This window comes from Miscanthus floridulus, chromosome 12 (assembly GCF_019320115.1).
Source record: "Miscanthus floridulus cultivar M001 chromosome 12, ASM1932011v1, whole genome shotgun sequence".
Taxonomy (NCBI): Eukaryota; Viridiplantae; Streptophyta; class Magnoliopsida; order Poales; family Poaceae; genus Miscanthus; species Miscanthus floridulus.
Window position 1 is genome coordinate 36,557,709 of NC_089591.1, and position 12,322 is coordinate 36,570,030.

A 12,322-nucleotide genomic window follows, 5' to 3' on the forward strand; every position below is an offset into this window, starting at 1 on the left:
TATGTATAGAGTCTTGGGCGTCACCCCCCTGGACATGGCCCCTAATGGGCCCAAACACGATACACGGTCCAACGGACTAAAAGACGGTGTCGCAGCACCCTGACAGATTTTGCACGCTGACTTGTTTCGACAATTCCCATTGATTATGAAGGCCTTTTGACATGAAAGCAATTGGGTTGGTTTCCTTATCCAATTAGATTTCCATCCATATGTGGATCGTCGAAAACGGAGTCCGGATGCGTCCTGGGTGACCAGTTTAAGGCAGACTGGTCCTGGAGCCCAAACCAGACTTGAACTTGAGTTGGACTCGGCTTCCACCACAAAAAAGATGAATTGGACGCCCATGCTGGACCTCCTCCTCTACTTGGCTTGTATGCAATGAAGTAGTGATGTCCTCATCATCCTCCCTTTCTTGAATTGAAGTCGTCCTCGACTGAAGTAGATCGTCTCCTCCATTGGATGACAGCAACGAAGGTTCCAGAAGAAGATGTTCATCTTGGCGCCCCATCCTTCACAAAGGCGGCTGCCATGGTGGCTTCCCTATTGGGAATTCATCCTCCTTCTCCTGTAAAAGGTTAGTACCAACAAGAGGCATAGCACTAGGAGTAGGACCAAGTGGATATATTGGTGATGTACAAGTTAGAGCATAACATGGTTCATCATGATCAACAAGAACAGATTTAAGAGAAAATAAAACTTCTTTCATGTTACTTGATGGTTCATTTGTTGGTTTGCTAAAGTCTTTATCATGGCCTTTCTTTTTCTTTTCAGCAAGTTCCTTTTCATATTGCATAATTTCAGCAGGTGATAAAGGAAGTAAAGCAATGGTCTTTCCTTTAAACATAAAAGTATATCTATTTTGCCTACCATAATGTACAACATTATTATCATATTGCCAAGGGCGGCCTAACAAAAGTGAACAAGCTTGCATAGGCATGACATCAAAATCAGCATAATCATGGTATGACCCGATAGAAAATTGCACACGAGCAGATTGTGTTACCTTTGCCTTACCACTATTGTTGAACCACTGAACATGGTATGAATGTGGAAGAGCACGTATAGATAAACCAAGAGTCTTGATAAGCTCAGAACTTACTAAATTATTGCTGCTCCCTCCATCAATTATAGCACGAACACAGAAATTATTGACAATGAGGAACATTTGAAACAAATTATGGCGTTGTAGCTTGTCTACTGGCTCAACTTGTGTACTCAAAACACGCTGAACAAGGATTGATTTGTAGTCTGCAGTGCATGCCACACTATCAATTACCTCATCAGGATCTTCAGCACTATCCGCAAATTTATCTGCATAAAGATCAGTTACAAGTGCAAATTCATTCTCTTCATCACTAGCACTAGCATACCCACCATCATCAGTAGCAATATATGCGCGTTTGCTGGGGCATTCTTTAGCAATATGTCCCATGCCCTTGCAGCAGTGGCACACAACTTTAGAAGAGCTGCTAGAGGAAGGTGTAGCAGATCCACTGGAAGAAGGTGTGATAGGAGAATTCTTCTTTACAGGCGCTAGTGGTGTCTGCACATTAGAAAATTTACTCACCTCGGTTGGACATGAAGGAATGGATGGAGTCACGGATGGAGTCGTGGATCGCCTAGGTTATCGTCCCTATACTTCTCTTTCAGCTTTAATAGCATAATGATATAATTGGGAAAATCTAGTCCATTCTTTATAGTCAAGAACATTATATATTTCACGACGTAAACCTCCAAAAAATCTAGAACACTTATCCATATCATCCTCTTGTATGTTACTACGTGCTAGACCAATTAAAAGCTCCTGATAATATTCCTCAATAGTTTTACTACCTTGAATTAAACGTTGCAGTTTTAATCGCAGATCACACTGATAGTATGGAGGAACAAATCTTGATTTCATTCGTCGTTTAAGTATAGTCCAGGTTTGAGGTATTTGAGTATTAGCATTAGCATTAGCATTATTGCAAATATCATTCCACCAGAAAAGAGCAAAACTAGTAAACTCACTAGTAGCAAGTCTAACTCTATATTCTTCAGGTACTTGATGGGAGCTAAATTTTTGATCTACAGCCATCTCCCAATCTAAATATGCTTTAGGATCAACAGAACCAGAAAAAGGAGGTATCTTAAACTTGGTTTTAGAGAAAGGATCATTATTACCTTGGTTGTTACCTCCCATACCGCATCGGTTAAAGTTCAACCGATTATGGTTACGTGCATCCTCAGCACGTCGTTGAGCTTCGGCTTCAGCCTCCGCGTCGCCATCGTCCTCCTCAGAGAGATCATCATCATCATCTTCAGGACGTGGTTCTAGATGTCGTTGTTCAACATCTTCAATCCTCTTGGCCAAATTGGTGATTTGTTGAAGGATCTCATTGAACTTGTCATCAAGAACGGCACGGAGCTCATTGTTAGAAACACAGTCATTGAAATCCATAGGTGCGTCCTCGTTTCCTTGGCCGCTGCCTTTGGCTTTTCCTAACATGGTTAGTAGAAAGAAAAAGACAACACAAATAGTATTATCCCTACCAACTACTTAGGTCGTGGATAAGGAAAAATAAGGCACTCAACTCTCAAGCGTCTTACCACGGTCTTACAAGTGTTCTTACCAAAACAACAGGCGGTGCAATCGGTCGGTGACTGTGATACCATTGTAGCTTGAGTGTAACAGTTGCAAGGCGAACATGTACTTAGTTAGAAGAAAGTGGAGCTTGGACAGGCACAATATAGTAGCAAGGAATAACAAAATTCATAACTGAATAGCAAAGCTGAATAAGTATCCCAAGTACTTGTCTTAGTTGTTGGCCAACTCACGTTCCAAGTACCAGATGTATCAAGTGATGTGGACAGCAAGAATATGATTAGGAATAAGGTAGAATCAGCACACGCAAATACAGCTCAAATGGCGCTCTCTATGTGCTCCTCTAGATATTGCTCCACTTTTGCCCCTCTCTTTTTTCTCTATTTTTGGGATGTCGTTGTTTTTTGGGATTCTTTGCCTTTTTCTTTTTATTTTTTTGATATTTTTTCTTCACTTAGGAGCACAAAAGAAGTAACCACAGAAAATTTGAGCTTAAACAAGTGAAAGACGTGGCCTGTGGAATTTCCAGAAGACGTGCTCGAAATCGACAAAGACCTTGTGACCACGAAAAGAGGATCTTGTGACCACTTTTTGACCAATCTAAAATTTTCGAACCCTAACAAGATAAGGATGGACGGATCCAAAAAAAAATTTTGATCGATTTGCATATATGGAACGTCAAAAACGGAGTTCGTATGCGAAAACTAGACCAGTTTTAAGAACGGACTCCGAATTAGAGGACAAAATGGCAACAATGTGGGCAAAATTGGTCACGACAGCAAGGATTTGATGAAAACAGTGAAGACAAGTGTAACAAATAAGATGGTGTGGACTAAAGTTTGATGAATACAAAGGAATCACAGCAATACTTGAAGGTGTTCACGGATTATGATGAAAAATAAAGGGAAAAACACAAACTGGACTTAAAAACGATCTAAAACCAGCAACAAGAACTTGACCTCGGGCACAAACTCAACAACGCAAATCAGAGACGAACTTGCACGGCACAATGAGGCTATAGGATAGAGAATATGTGACGATGTATATTTTTTTGGCCTTTTGTGGACTGTAGGTAATGCAAAAACAGTAATAATCTAAAGGGGGAAAACAAAGGTATACCTAACGGGCAACAAGGGCTCTGATACCACTTGATGTAGACTAGGCCCGATCTTCCGAAATGTATGATAGTGTCGATTGGTGGAGACTCGACGTTCACGATCTAGGCTTCAAACCAAGACTGATTTGGACCCCCACAACCGTTACACCACTGCTCCATTGGTTATCAACCACGCGAACGCGGTTGACCTCACCGAGAAGGCTTTCCTACAAGTGAATCGAGAACATAAGCCAGAACGAAATAAATGCAATCTGAAATTGCAAATAAATATGAGGCTTATGATAATGAGAAAGAGTTCAAGTCTTTATTCAAAAGGACTAATCGCCACAGGAGAACAAGATCAAGAACTGGGGCCCTGGTTCACAGCAAGCGGCCATGGCGGCGACAGTTACAGCAAAACGATATCTGTTTCATGAGGAAATCAAGAATTAAACAAAACCCAAACCCTAAGGAGAGTGATGGCTGGTATGTATAGAATCTTGGGCGTCACCCCCCCATAGACGCGGCCCCTAATGGGCCCAAACACGATACACGGTCCAACGGACCAAAATACGGTGTTGCAGCACCCTGACAGATTCTGGATGCTGACTTGTTTCGAAGATTCCCGTTGATTACGAAGGCCTTTTGATGTGAAACCAATTGGGTTGGTTTGCTTATCCAATTACCTTTCCATCCATATATGGATCGTCGAAAACAGAGTCCGGATGCGTCCTAGGTGACCAGTTTAAGGCAGACTGGTCCTGGAGCCCGAACCGGACTCGAACTTGAGTTGGACTCGGCTTCCACCACGAAAAAGATGAATTGGACGCCCATGCTGGACCGCCTCCTCTACTTGGCTTGTATGCGATGAAGTAGTGATGTCCTCATCAAGGGCCTTGGTCGGAGCGTGGTTGAGGATGAATACCACCGTGGTCACCGCCTCACCCTAGAACCTTGTCGGCATGCCTTTGGCATTCATCATAGATCGAGCCATGCTGACCACCGTCTGGTTCCACCTCTCCACCACGCCGTTCTATTGTGGCAAGTATGGCACGGTGTGGTGGCGCACCATGCCCTATTCTATATAGTACGCAGCAAACTCTACCGAAGTGAATTCGCCACCGCGGTCAGTCCTCAGCACGTGGAGCTTCTTGCCGCTCTCGGCCTCCGCACGCATCTTGAACTTCTTGATTGCCACTGCCGCTTTGTCCTTGCTTGTCAGCAGTTGTAGCCACATGTAGTGACTACAATCATCCACGAGCAAGAGGAAGTACCACCAACCACCATTTGTGGCTGGCATGATCGGCCCATAGAGGTCGCCGTGGATGAGCTCGAGAGCATCCTCCACGTGATACTTGGCCGCCTTTGGGAATTGTAGACTCCTCTGCTTCCTGACCAGGCAGCTATCACATAGCTCGCCTTTGTGCTTGATGTGGGGTAGCCCTCGGACCATCTTCTCTAGCCGACCAAGCATGTCGAAGCTGAGATGTCTGAACCAGGCATGCCACAGCCACGGTTCCTCGGTGTGCCTTACCACTAGGCACACCGGTTGCTCTACCTTTAGGTCGAGCAGGTATAATTAGTTCAGGGACCTCTTCACCTTAGCGAGAAGTCGCTGCTCCTGGTCCCTGATCCTAAGGACTCCGTCCTTGATCAGTACCTCGCTACCACGCTCATCCAGCTGACCAATGCTAATGATAATTGAACGCAGCTGTGGGATGTAATATACATCTGTTAGCGCATGGTGCTCCCCATTCTAGCACCTGAAGATGATGGTGACGCACCCTCAGATAGCCACCCTTGAGCCATCACCAAACTTCACCATACCAGTAACATCGTCGTCGAGCTTGGAGAAGGCTGCCATGGATCCCATCATGTGGTTGCTGGCGCTAGAGTCTAGGTACCACCGCTGCTCTTGCTCGCCACCCACATGACCGAGGTGGACTTGGGTGCGTGGTTCATCGAGGTTGACAGCCTTTAGGGCCTGCCCAGGTCCTTCCAGCGTCATCACCTCTTCCTTCTCCTTGGCCTCGATGTCATGCAGTGCACAGAACATCGCCATCAGGATAGTGACCTCATCATCATTATCAACTTGTGCTAGATAGCCTTAGCCTTCTTCTCCTGCTTACAATTTGGGCACTCCCGTGCCCAATGGCCCATCTTCCTGCAGCGCCGGCAGGCGTTGGGGTTGACCTGCTTCTTCTGCTCTGAAGAAGTCTTGCCATGGCGCTTGCTATTGCCACCGCAGCTGGAGGAGGCTACCTCGGAGTTCCTCCAAGCAGCCCACTCCTCCTCTGTCAGCTATAGTTTATTGCTATCCTTCGTTGCTGTCGCCTATTCTAGGTGCTCGTCCACCACTCATGATGGCCTGTCACATCTTCGATGGTGAAGGTGGACAAGTCCAGCATCGTCTCTATGGAGAGAGCAATCTAGATGTACTTTGCCAGCACGGAGTGGAGGTACTTGGAGACCGCCTCCTCTTCATCGACGGTGGCGTCATGGCTCTTTAGCTTGCTGATGAGCATCTGTAGGTGGAGGGAGAAGTCCTCCATAGTTTCACCATCCTTAAACTTAAGGTTGGCGTACTCCTACTTCAGAAGCTGGGCCATTGCCTTCTTTGCGCGATCAGAACCGACGCGCATCGCTGCAATAGCCTCCCATGCCTCCATAGCAGAGCTCTTCGCCCCCAACGTCTCCCTGTACTCCACCGGTACAGCAGCGAGGATAGCCTCCAACACTGACATGTCATCTTCCTCATAGTCGGTGCCCTTGTCAACAGCATTCCAGAGTCGTTGGGCTCGGAGCTTGACCTTCATGGTCACCGACCACTCTCCATAGTTGGTGCCAGTCAGTGTCGGCCAACTGGTGTCGCTGATCTCCCACACCATGTAAACAACGACCTCATGTCGTGGTTGGGCAGCCATAGCAGTGCCACTACTGTCACCCATCTCCGAACCATCCATCATCGCCAGCAGTTCATCCAACGACGGTGCTTGTATGACTCTGATACCACTTGTTAGCCCACAAAATCACTGGCTCAGGTGAGTTGACCACTCACCAATCTTGCCGACCACGGGCCGAGCATGACAGATGTTGTCCGACCACACACTATGGTCAGAGGTAGAAGAAGGAAGGGAGAACAGAGCACACACACAGTACAAGCACCATCGTTGGCCAAAGCTCTATAGAGGAGATGGCAAATCTGAACTCTCTTTGTTGAGTTACAGTGGCAAACTATATATACAACTCTACTCATCTAGTTCTAGTACAGTTGCCTTGCTGCAATAGTGACTAGATAACACAGCAGAGCTGACTCTGGCGCTTGCTCCTGCTGTAGCTATAGTGAGCAGGTGAGTACCACAGCAGGGAGCCTTTTTGGCGCCGCCTTCCCTTGCTGTGTGTTCACACAAGGAAGCAGTAGATTATCTAACACACCTACCATATCCTTGTCAACTAGTTTTCTCAGAGCTTGAAAATTCACATGACCCAACCTGCCATGCCAAAGCCATCCCTGATCCCCCAAACTAGCCAACAAACAAGTAGGATCAACAATATTTAACTCTATCTTGTAAAGTCTGTTTGCTATTCTTTGCACACACACATGATCAATCTAGGTGGGTACTTCTCTGGAACTGTGATTTCATCATCATCCATCACCACTCAATGTCCAATCTCAGACAATTGACCAGGACTAACGAGATTAGCTCTAAGTTTTGGTATGAAATAAACATCTCTAAGTACCCACTGATCGCTAGTTCTCCCCTGAAACACAATGGTCCCTTTTCCCTGAATCTCAACAGTAGACCCATCCCCAAATCGCACCTTACTAGTGAATGTTTGGTCGATCTCCTTGAATTTCAACTGATCTCTAGTCATATGATTACTGGCACCATTGTCCAGGTACTAGACCTTACTAGTGGACTCCTCGTTGCCAGTGAAGTAAAGCTTCGGTTGCACTATGCCTCCATTCAGAGTTACTCCCCTATGAATTTCTTGTGTTGTGTGCTCGAGCAGTCCCGGCTCCTCCATTTTTGCGAGCAACACTAACGGCTCAACATCCACCGCCCTGACATGGTGTGCCTCCAGCTCCTTCTCCTTCAGACACCGATTGGCGTAGTGGCCACAGTGATGGCACTTGAAGCACTGGATATGGCTCTTATCTCGTTTGCCTTTCCTAGCACCCTCCTTTGCCTGATCAACTTGGCCACCACGCCCACCACGACCTTCGCCTCGACCTCGACCACGCCCACGGCCACAGCCGTCCTATGATCTCCCCTTCCCAGACCCCTCATCGACGGTCCACTTCTGCCTAGCTTCCCACTTAGCCTGAGTCAACAGCACCTGACCAGTGTTTGTTCTCGCACCAACTACTCCCCGCTAGGTACGCTCCTCGAACGCCTTCAACCGCACTACAGCCTCATCGAACGCAAGCTTCTTGAGGTCATAGAACTGCTCGATCCCGGCGACTACGTTGATGTAGCTCTCCGGCATGGTGTCGAAGAGCTTCTTCACCAATGCGGTGTCATCCAACGGGCCACCTAGATTGGCATTCCTCACCGACATCCCCGTCAGCCTCCTGGCAGACCCATTGATCGACACATCCTCCTCCATCCTCAATTCGTCAAACTCAATCTTCGGTGTCTGCAGCATCGCCTCCTTCACCCACTCTTCGCCGACAAACCTCGCCTTCAGCGAGTGCCAGACTTCTTTCCCAGTCTTCTTCGCCGCGACTTGCATTAGGAGATCGTCAGGCTGACACTGAAGCAAATGTGCCCGCACCTTCTTGTCCTTTGCCTTCGCCGCCGCCGCCGTCACCACGCCCTCCTCGGACGTCCCCTCCAGCGGCTCCATGACTTCCCAAACGCATTGATCCCTCAGGCTGACACGGATGCTCCAACTGGTGTAGTTGGTTGCATTGAGCGACAGATACGTGATCCAGTCACTGCCACCGCCTCCGCCTCCATTGCCGACGCTCCGGTCTCCCATGGATGATCACACGACGCTTTGCAAGTGACTGATGGCTCCGATACCAAATGATAGCACATGATCAACGATCACAAGCAATATCACATGGTGGCTAAGCCTAAAGATCAAGATTTGCGCAAGAACACGATGAACTGATGACAAACACCCTCGGCAACCGTCAGGGAGACAGTGCCCTTTTCACTCTGGATAACAAGGAGTACAGACACGATTACAAAGGTTCTGAGGCGCTAACACACACCTCTTACATCCGACTACTTATACCAGTAGCTTACACACACTCTGACTGAATGAAAAATGACTAGATACAAGTTGGCTAAAACGCAACTGCTGCTCTCAGCGCACGACGTGGGTGCGGTCACCCTGCTCCAGCCTTGTCAACTGTTCCCGCCAACACTTCAAACTTGCTGCTGCTCCCGCTTCACCAGCTTCAGTGCAGCTCGAGCTTCATCAGTGAACATCGAGATTACTCCAACAGAGCATTCAGTGATTGATAAGCAGATATATGTGTTATATCATATGAGTAGTGTACGTAATGTAAGAACCTCACCTGCATATGTAGACGATTTTGCAGTGTGGGTTCTCGCTGATGGACGCCGGCAGAACGGAGTGGTGCATGAGCCTCGGCGATGGCAGCGCCTCCATGGCCTGGCTCCCCCACTCGGTGGCGAACAGCTTCTCCATGAACGGGACGCAGTCGTGCGGGTTGAGGCGAAGGAGCGGGTGCTCGGGGTGGCCAGCCGGCGGGTGCACGCCGCGCGCCATGATGACGAAAGCCAGGGCCTTGAGCCACGTGGTTCCGCACTTGGGCGGGCTCGCGAGGACAACGTCGCCGTCGCGCGGCGTGAAGAAGGCTCCGCGCTGGATGGCGATGATCCCGGGCACCCAGGGCTCCAGCACCCACGTGCCCTGGTAGCAGCGCAGCCGCAGCTTGGGGTTGCTCGGGAGGGCGGAGACGGCGCCGGCGTGCTCCCTGAGCGCTAAGGGATCGTCTTGCTGTGCGGCGTCCCGGTCGCCGATGACGAAGTCCTTGAACGGCACCGGTGCAGCTCCGGTAACCACACTAGGAGTTGTAGCCATAGCGCTGGCCTGCTAGGCGTGTGTGCGAATGATCGATTCTTTCTCTTGCATGCCAATTGTTCAGATGTTTTCTCACTTGTTTATTAAGCCGATCTTTACCATTATTGTACCCAAGTTGCGGAGTGGGAAGAATCCTGCAGCACACGGAAAGGCAGGGTCGCGATCCCAATGTGCGGTGCTTCGCGATACAGTGTTACAGTGACAGGGGAACTGGTCTAGGTCTATTGCCTTGTGGACAAACATGTGATAATCATTGTTGTGTTTTTTCCGGTACGTACAAACCGATCGACAGCTTGGCGTTTAGGTTTTGTTATTTTATGGAACGACAAATCTGTAATGGAACAACCGGTTGTTTTAACTCCTTTCAACAAATAGATTTTTCTCATTCATTTACATTGTCTTATAGCTATATTTACATCATCTTATTATTATATTTATAATTATTTCTTCAATGTAAATCATAAGATACAGTGATGTAATTTTATGATAATTGCAGATCTCAGATAAATATATGTTAAATTTATAAATTATTTTTATGGATTACAGATATCAGAAAAATACATATCAAATTCTTCGCAATTTTTTTTAAAAAAAATCTGACGTTGGCAGCCGCCGCGCCTGCGCTGGTGGAGGCCGGGCCGCGTACGCGGCGAGGGGAAGGGTGATGTGGGGTGCGCGCTGCTGTGCTGCCGCACTCGACCGCATCCGTGCCGTGTGTGCTTGCGTGCGTGCATGCATGCGCTTGCTGCTGGGCTGCCTGCAGTGGGGACTGGTCGGACGTGTGTCGACATCCAGTGCCATCGAACGGCCAACGCATGCTATAGACGGCCAAAAATCCGGTTGTTTTCTTCTCCCAAAACAACTGCACGATAGATAGCAAATCTGTAATGATAACTATAGGGCGTGCGTCTGAATGAACGGACCCCGCATGTGCTGCGCACACTAAACTAAAACACTGGCAAACCGTTCGTCGAGTGTAACACTCGACAAAGAACACACGGTAAAAATTTATCGGCAAACTAACTTTGCCGAGTGTTTTTTTTGTCGGGCACTCAGCAAAGACTTTGCCGAGTACCTAAAAAAACACCCGGCAAACAATTTTTCAGAGAAAAATCCAAGCCCAGGCCCCACCACGCCGTGCCGCCACCACGCCGCACCACCACCACGCCCAGGCCACCGCCACGCCCAGGACGCCACCACGCCGAGGCCGGATCCGGCCTCCCTATGCGCCATCGTCGCCAGATCCGTCCGCCCACGCCGGGGCCAGATCCGGGCTCCCCATGCGCCACCGTCGCCGGATCTGCCCACGCCGGGGCCAGATCTGGTGGAGGCGGTGGAGGAGCGCCGCCGCGCAGGGAGAGGCAGGGGGAGCGCTGCCATGTCGAGAGAGGAAGGGGGGATGGTGCCACCGCCGGAAAAGGGAGGGGGAGGGCGCCGCCACGCTGGGAGAGGGAGAGGGCAGGGCGCTGCCGCGCCAGGAGAGGGAGGGGGTCGGATCCACCAGGACGGATCTAGGGAGGGAGGAGGAGAGAGAGGGCGCGGGCGCTCTAGGGATGGAGGAGGAGAGGAGGAGGGAGGGCAGGGCGCTGCCGTGTCGGGAGAGGGAGAGGGAGGGGGCGGATCTGGGGAGGGCGCTCTAGGGATGGAGGAGGAGAGGAGGAGAGAGGGCGCGGGCGCTCTGGGGATGGAGGAGGAGAGGAGGAGAGAGAGAAAAGAGAGGGCGCGGGAGGAGGAGAGAGGCCGCGGGCGGATCCAGAATTAAGTAGATATTTTTTGCTTTGCCGAGTGTTCTGGTGGGCACTCGGCGAAGTTTTTTCTTTTTTTTTTCTTCTCGTTTTTTCCTAGAAAAAAAGATTTTATTTCTTTGCCGAGTGCATAAAAGAAAACACTCGACAAACGTCCTCTTTGCCGAGTGTTTTTTTACACTTGGCAAACCTCCTCTTTGCCGAGTGTTTTTTTTAACACTCGGCAAACCCCTTTTTTGCCGAGTGTTTTTTTCCTAGTGTTTTTAGTTCAGCACTCGACAAAGAACTTGTTCGCCGAGTGCCCGAGGGAATACACTCGGCAAACAGAAAAACACTCGGCAAATTTGAAGTTTCTGGTAGTGGCACCGTGCTGCCCGACTGCACTGCAGGCTGCGAGACACAGCCCGCACCACCCGACGGACCCTGCATGTGCTGCGCACCGCGCCGCCCGCCTGCATTGCGGGTGTGCGAGCCACAGCCCGCACCACCCACTGCGCCGTGTGCCGCGCACCCCCGCTCGCGGGGCTAAAGTTGAGTGGCAGAGATTAATAGGTAGCGATGGTGACGTAGATTATAAAATGGCATAGGTTCACCGTGTCTCCCGTTGTGGTGTGGTCGTGCTCCATTCGCCTACCGAGGTTTGTGCCACCGATGAGCTTGCACTGGTGACCTCCACGCCACTCCGTGGCATCGAGCTCCGTATGTTTTATACGTCTCAGATGTATGTTTCATATGTTTCATCTGGATGTTACATGTGTTCATTCCGATGTTGCAAAAGTAAATCTGGTGTTAAATATGTTGCAAGTGTATGTTTCAAATGTTTCTATTGTTTCA

The 12,322-nt window shown here is 49.1% G+C and overlaps 1 protein-coding gene across 1 annotated transcript; it reads right to left on the reverse strand.

Annotated features, from left to right (window-relative positions):
• Positions 1–8,999: 8,999 nt before the first annotated feature.
• On the reverse strand, positions 9,000–9,743 carry LOC136495709 (cytosolic sulfotransferase 12-like). The gene is made up of 2 exons (XM_066491568.1): positions 9,214–9,743; positions 9,000–9,108 (listed from the first exon to the last, which is right to left on the reverse strand). Exons 1-2 carry the CDS (start codon positions 9,741–9,743, stop codon positions 9,000–9,002), a joined length of 639 nt encoding a protein of 212 aa, XP_066347665.1.
• Positions 9,744–12,322: the final 2,579 nt, after the last annotated feature.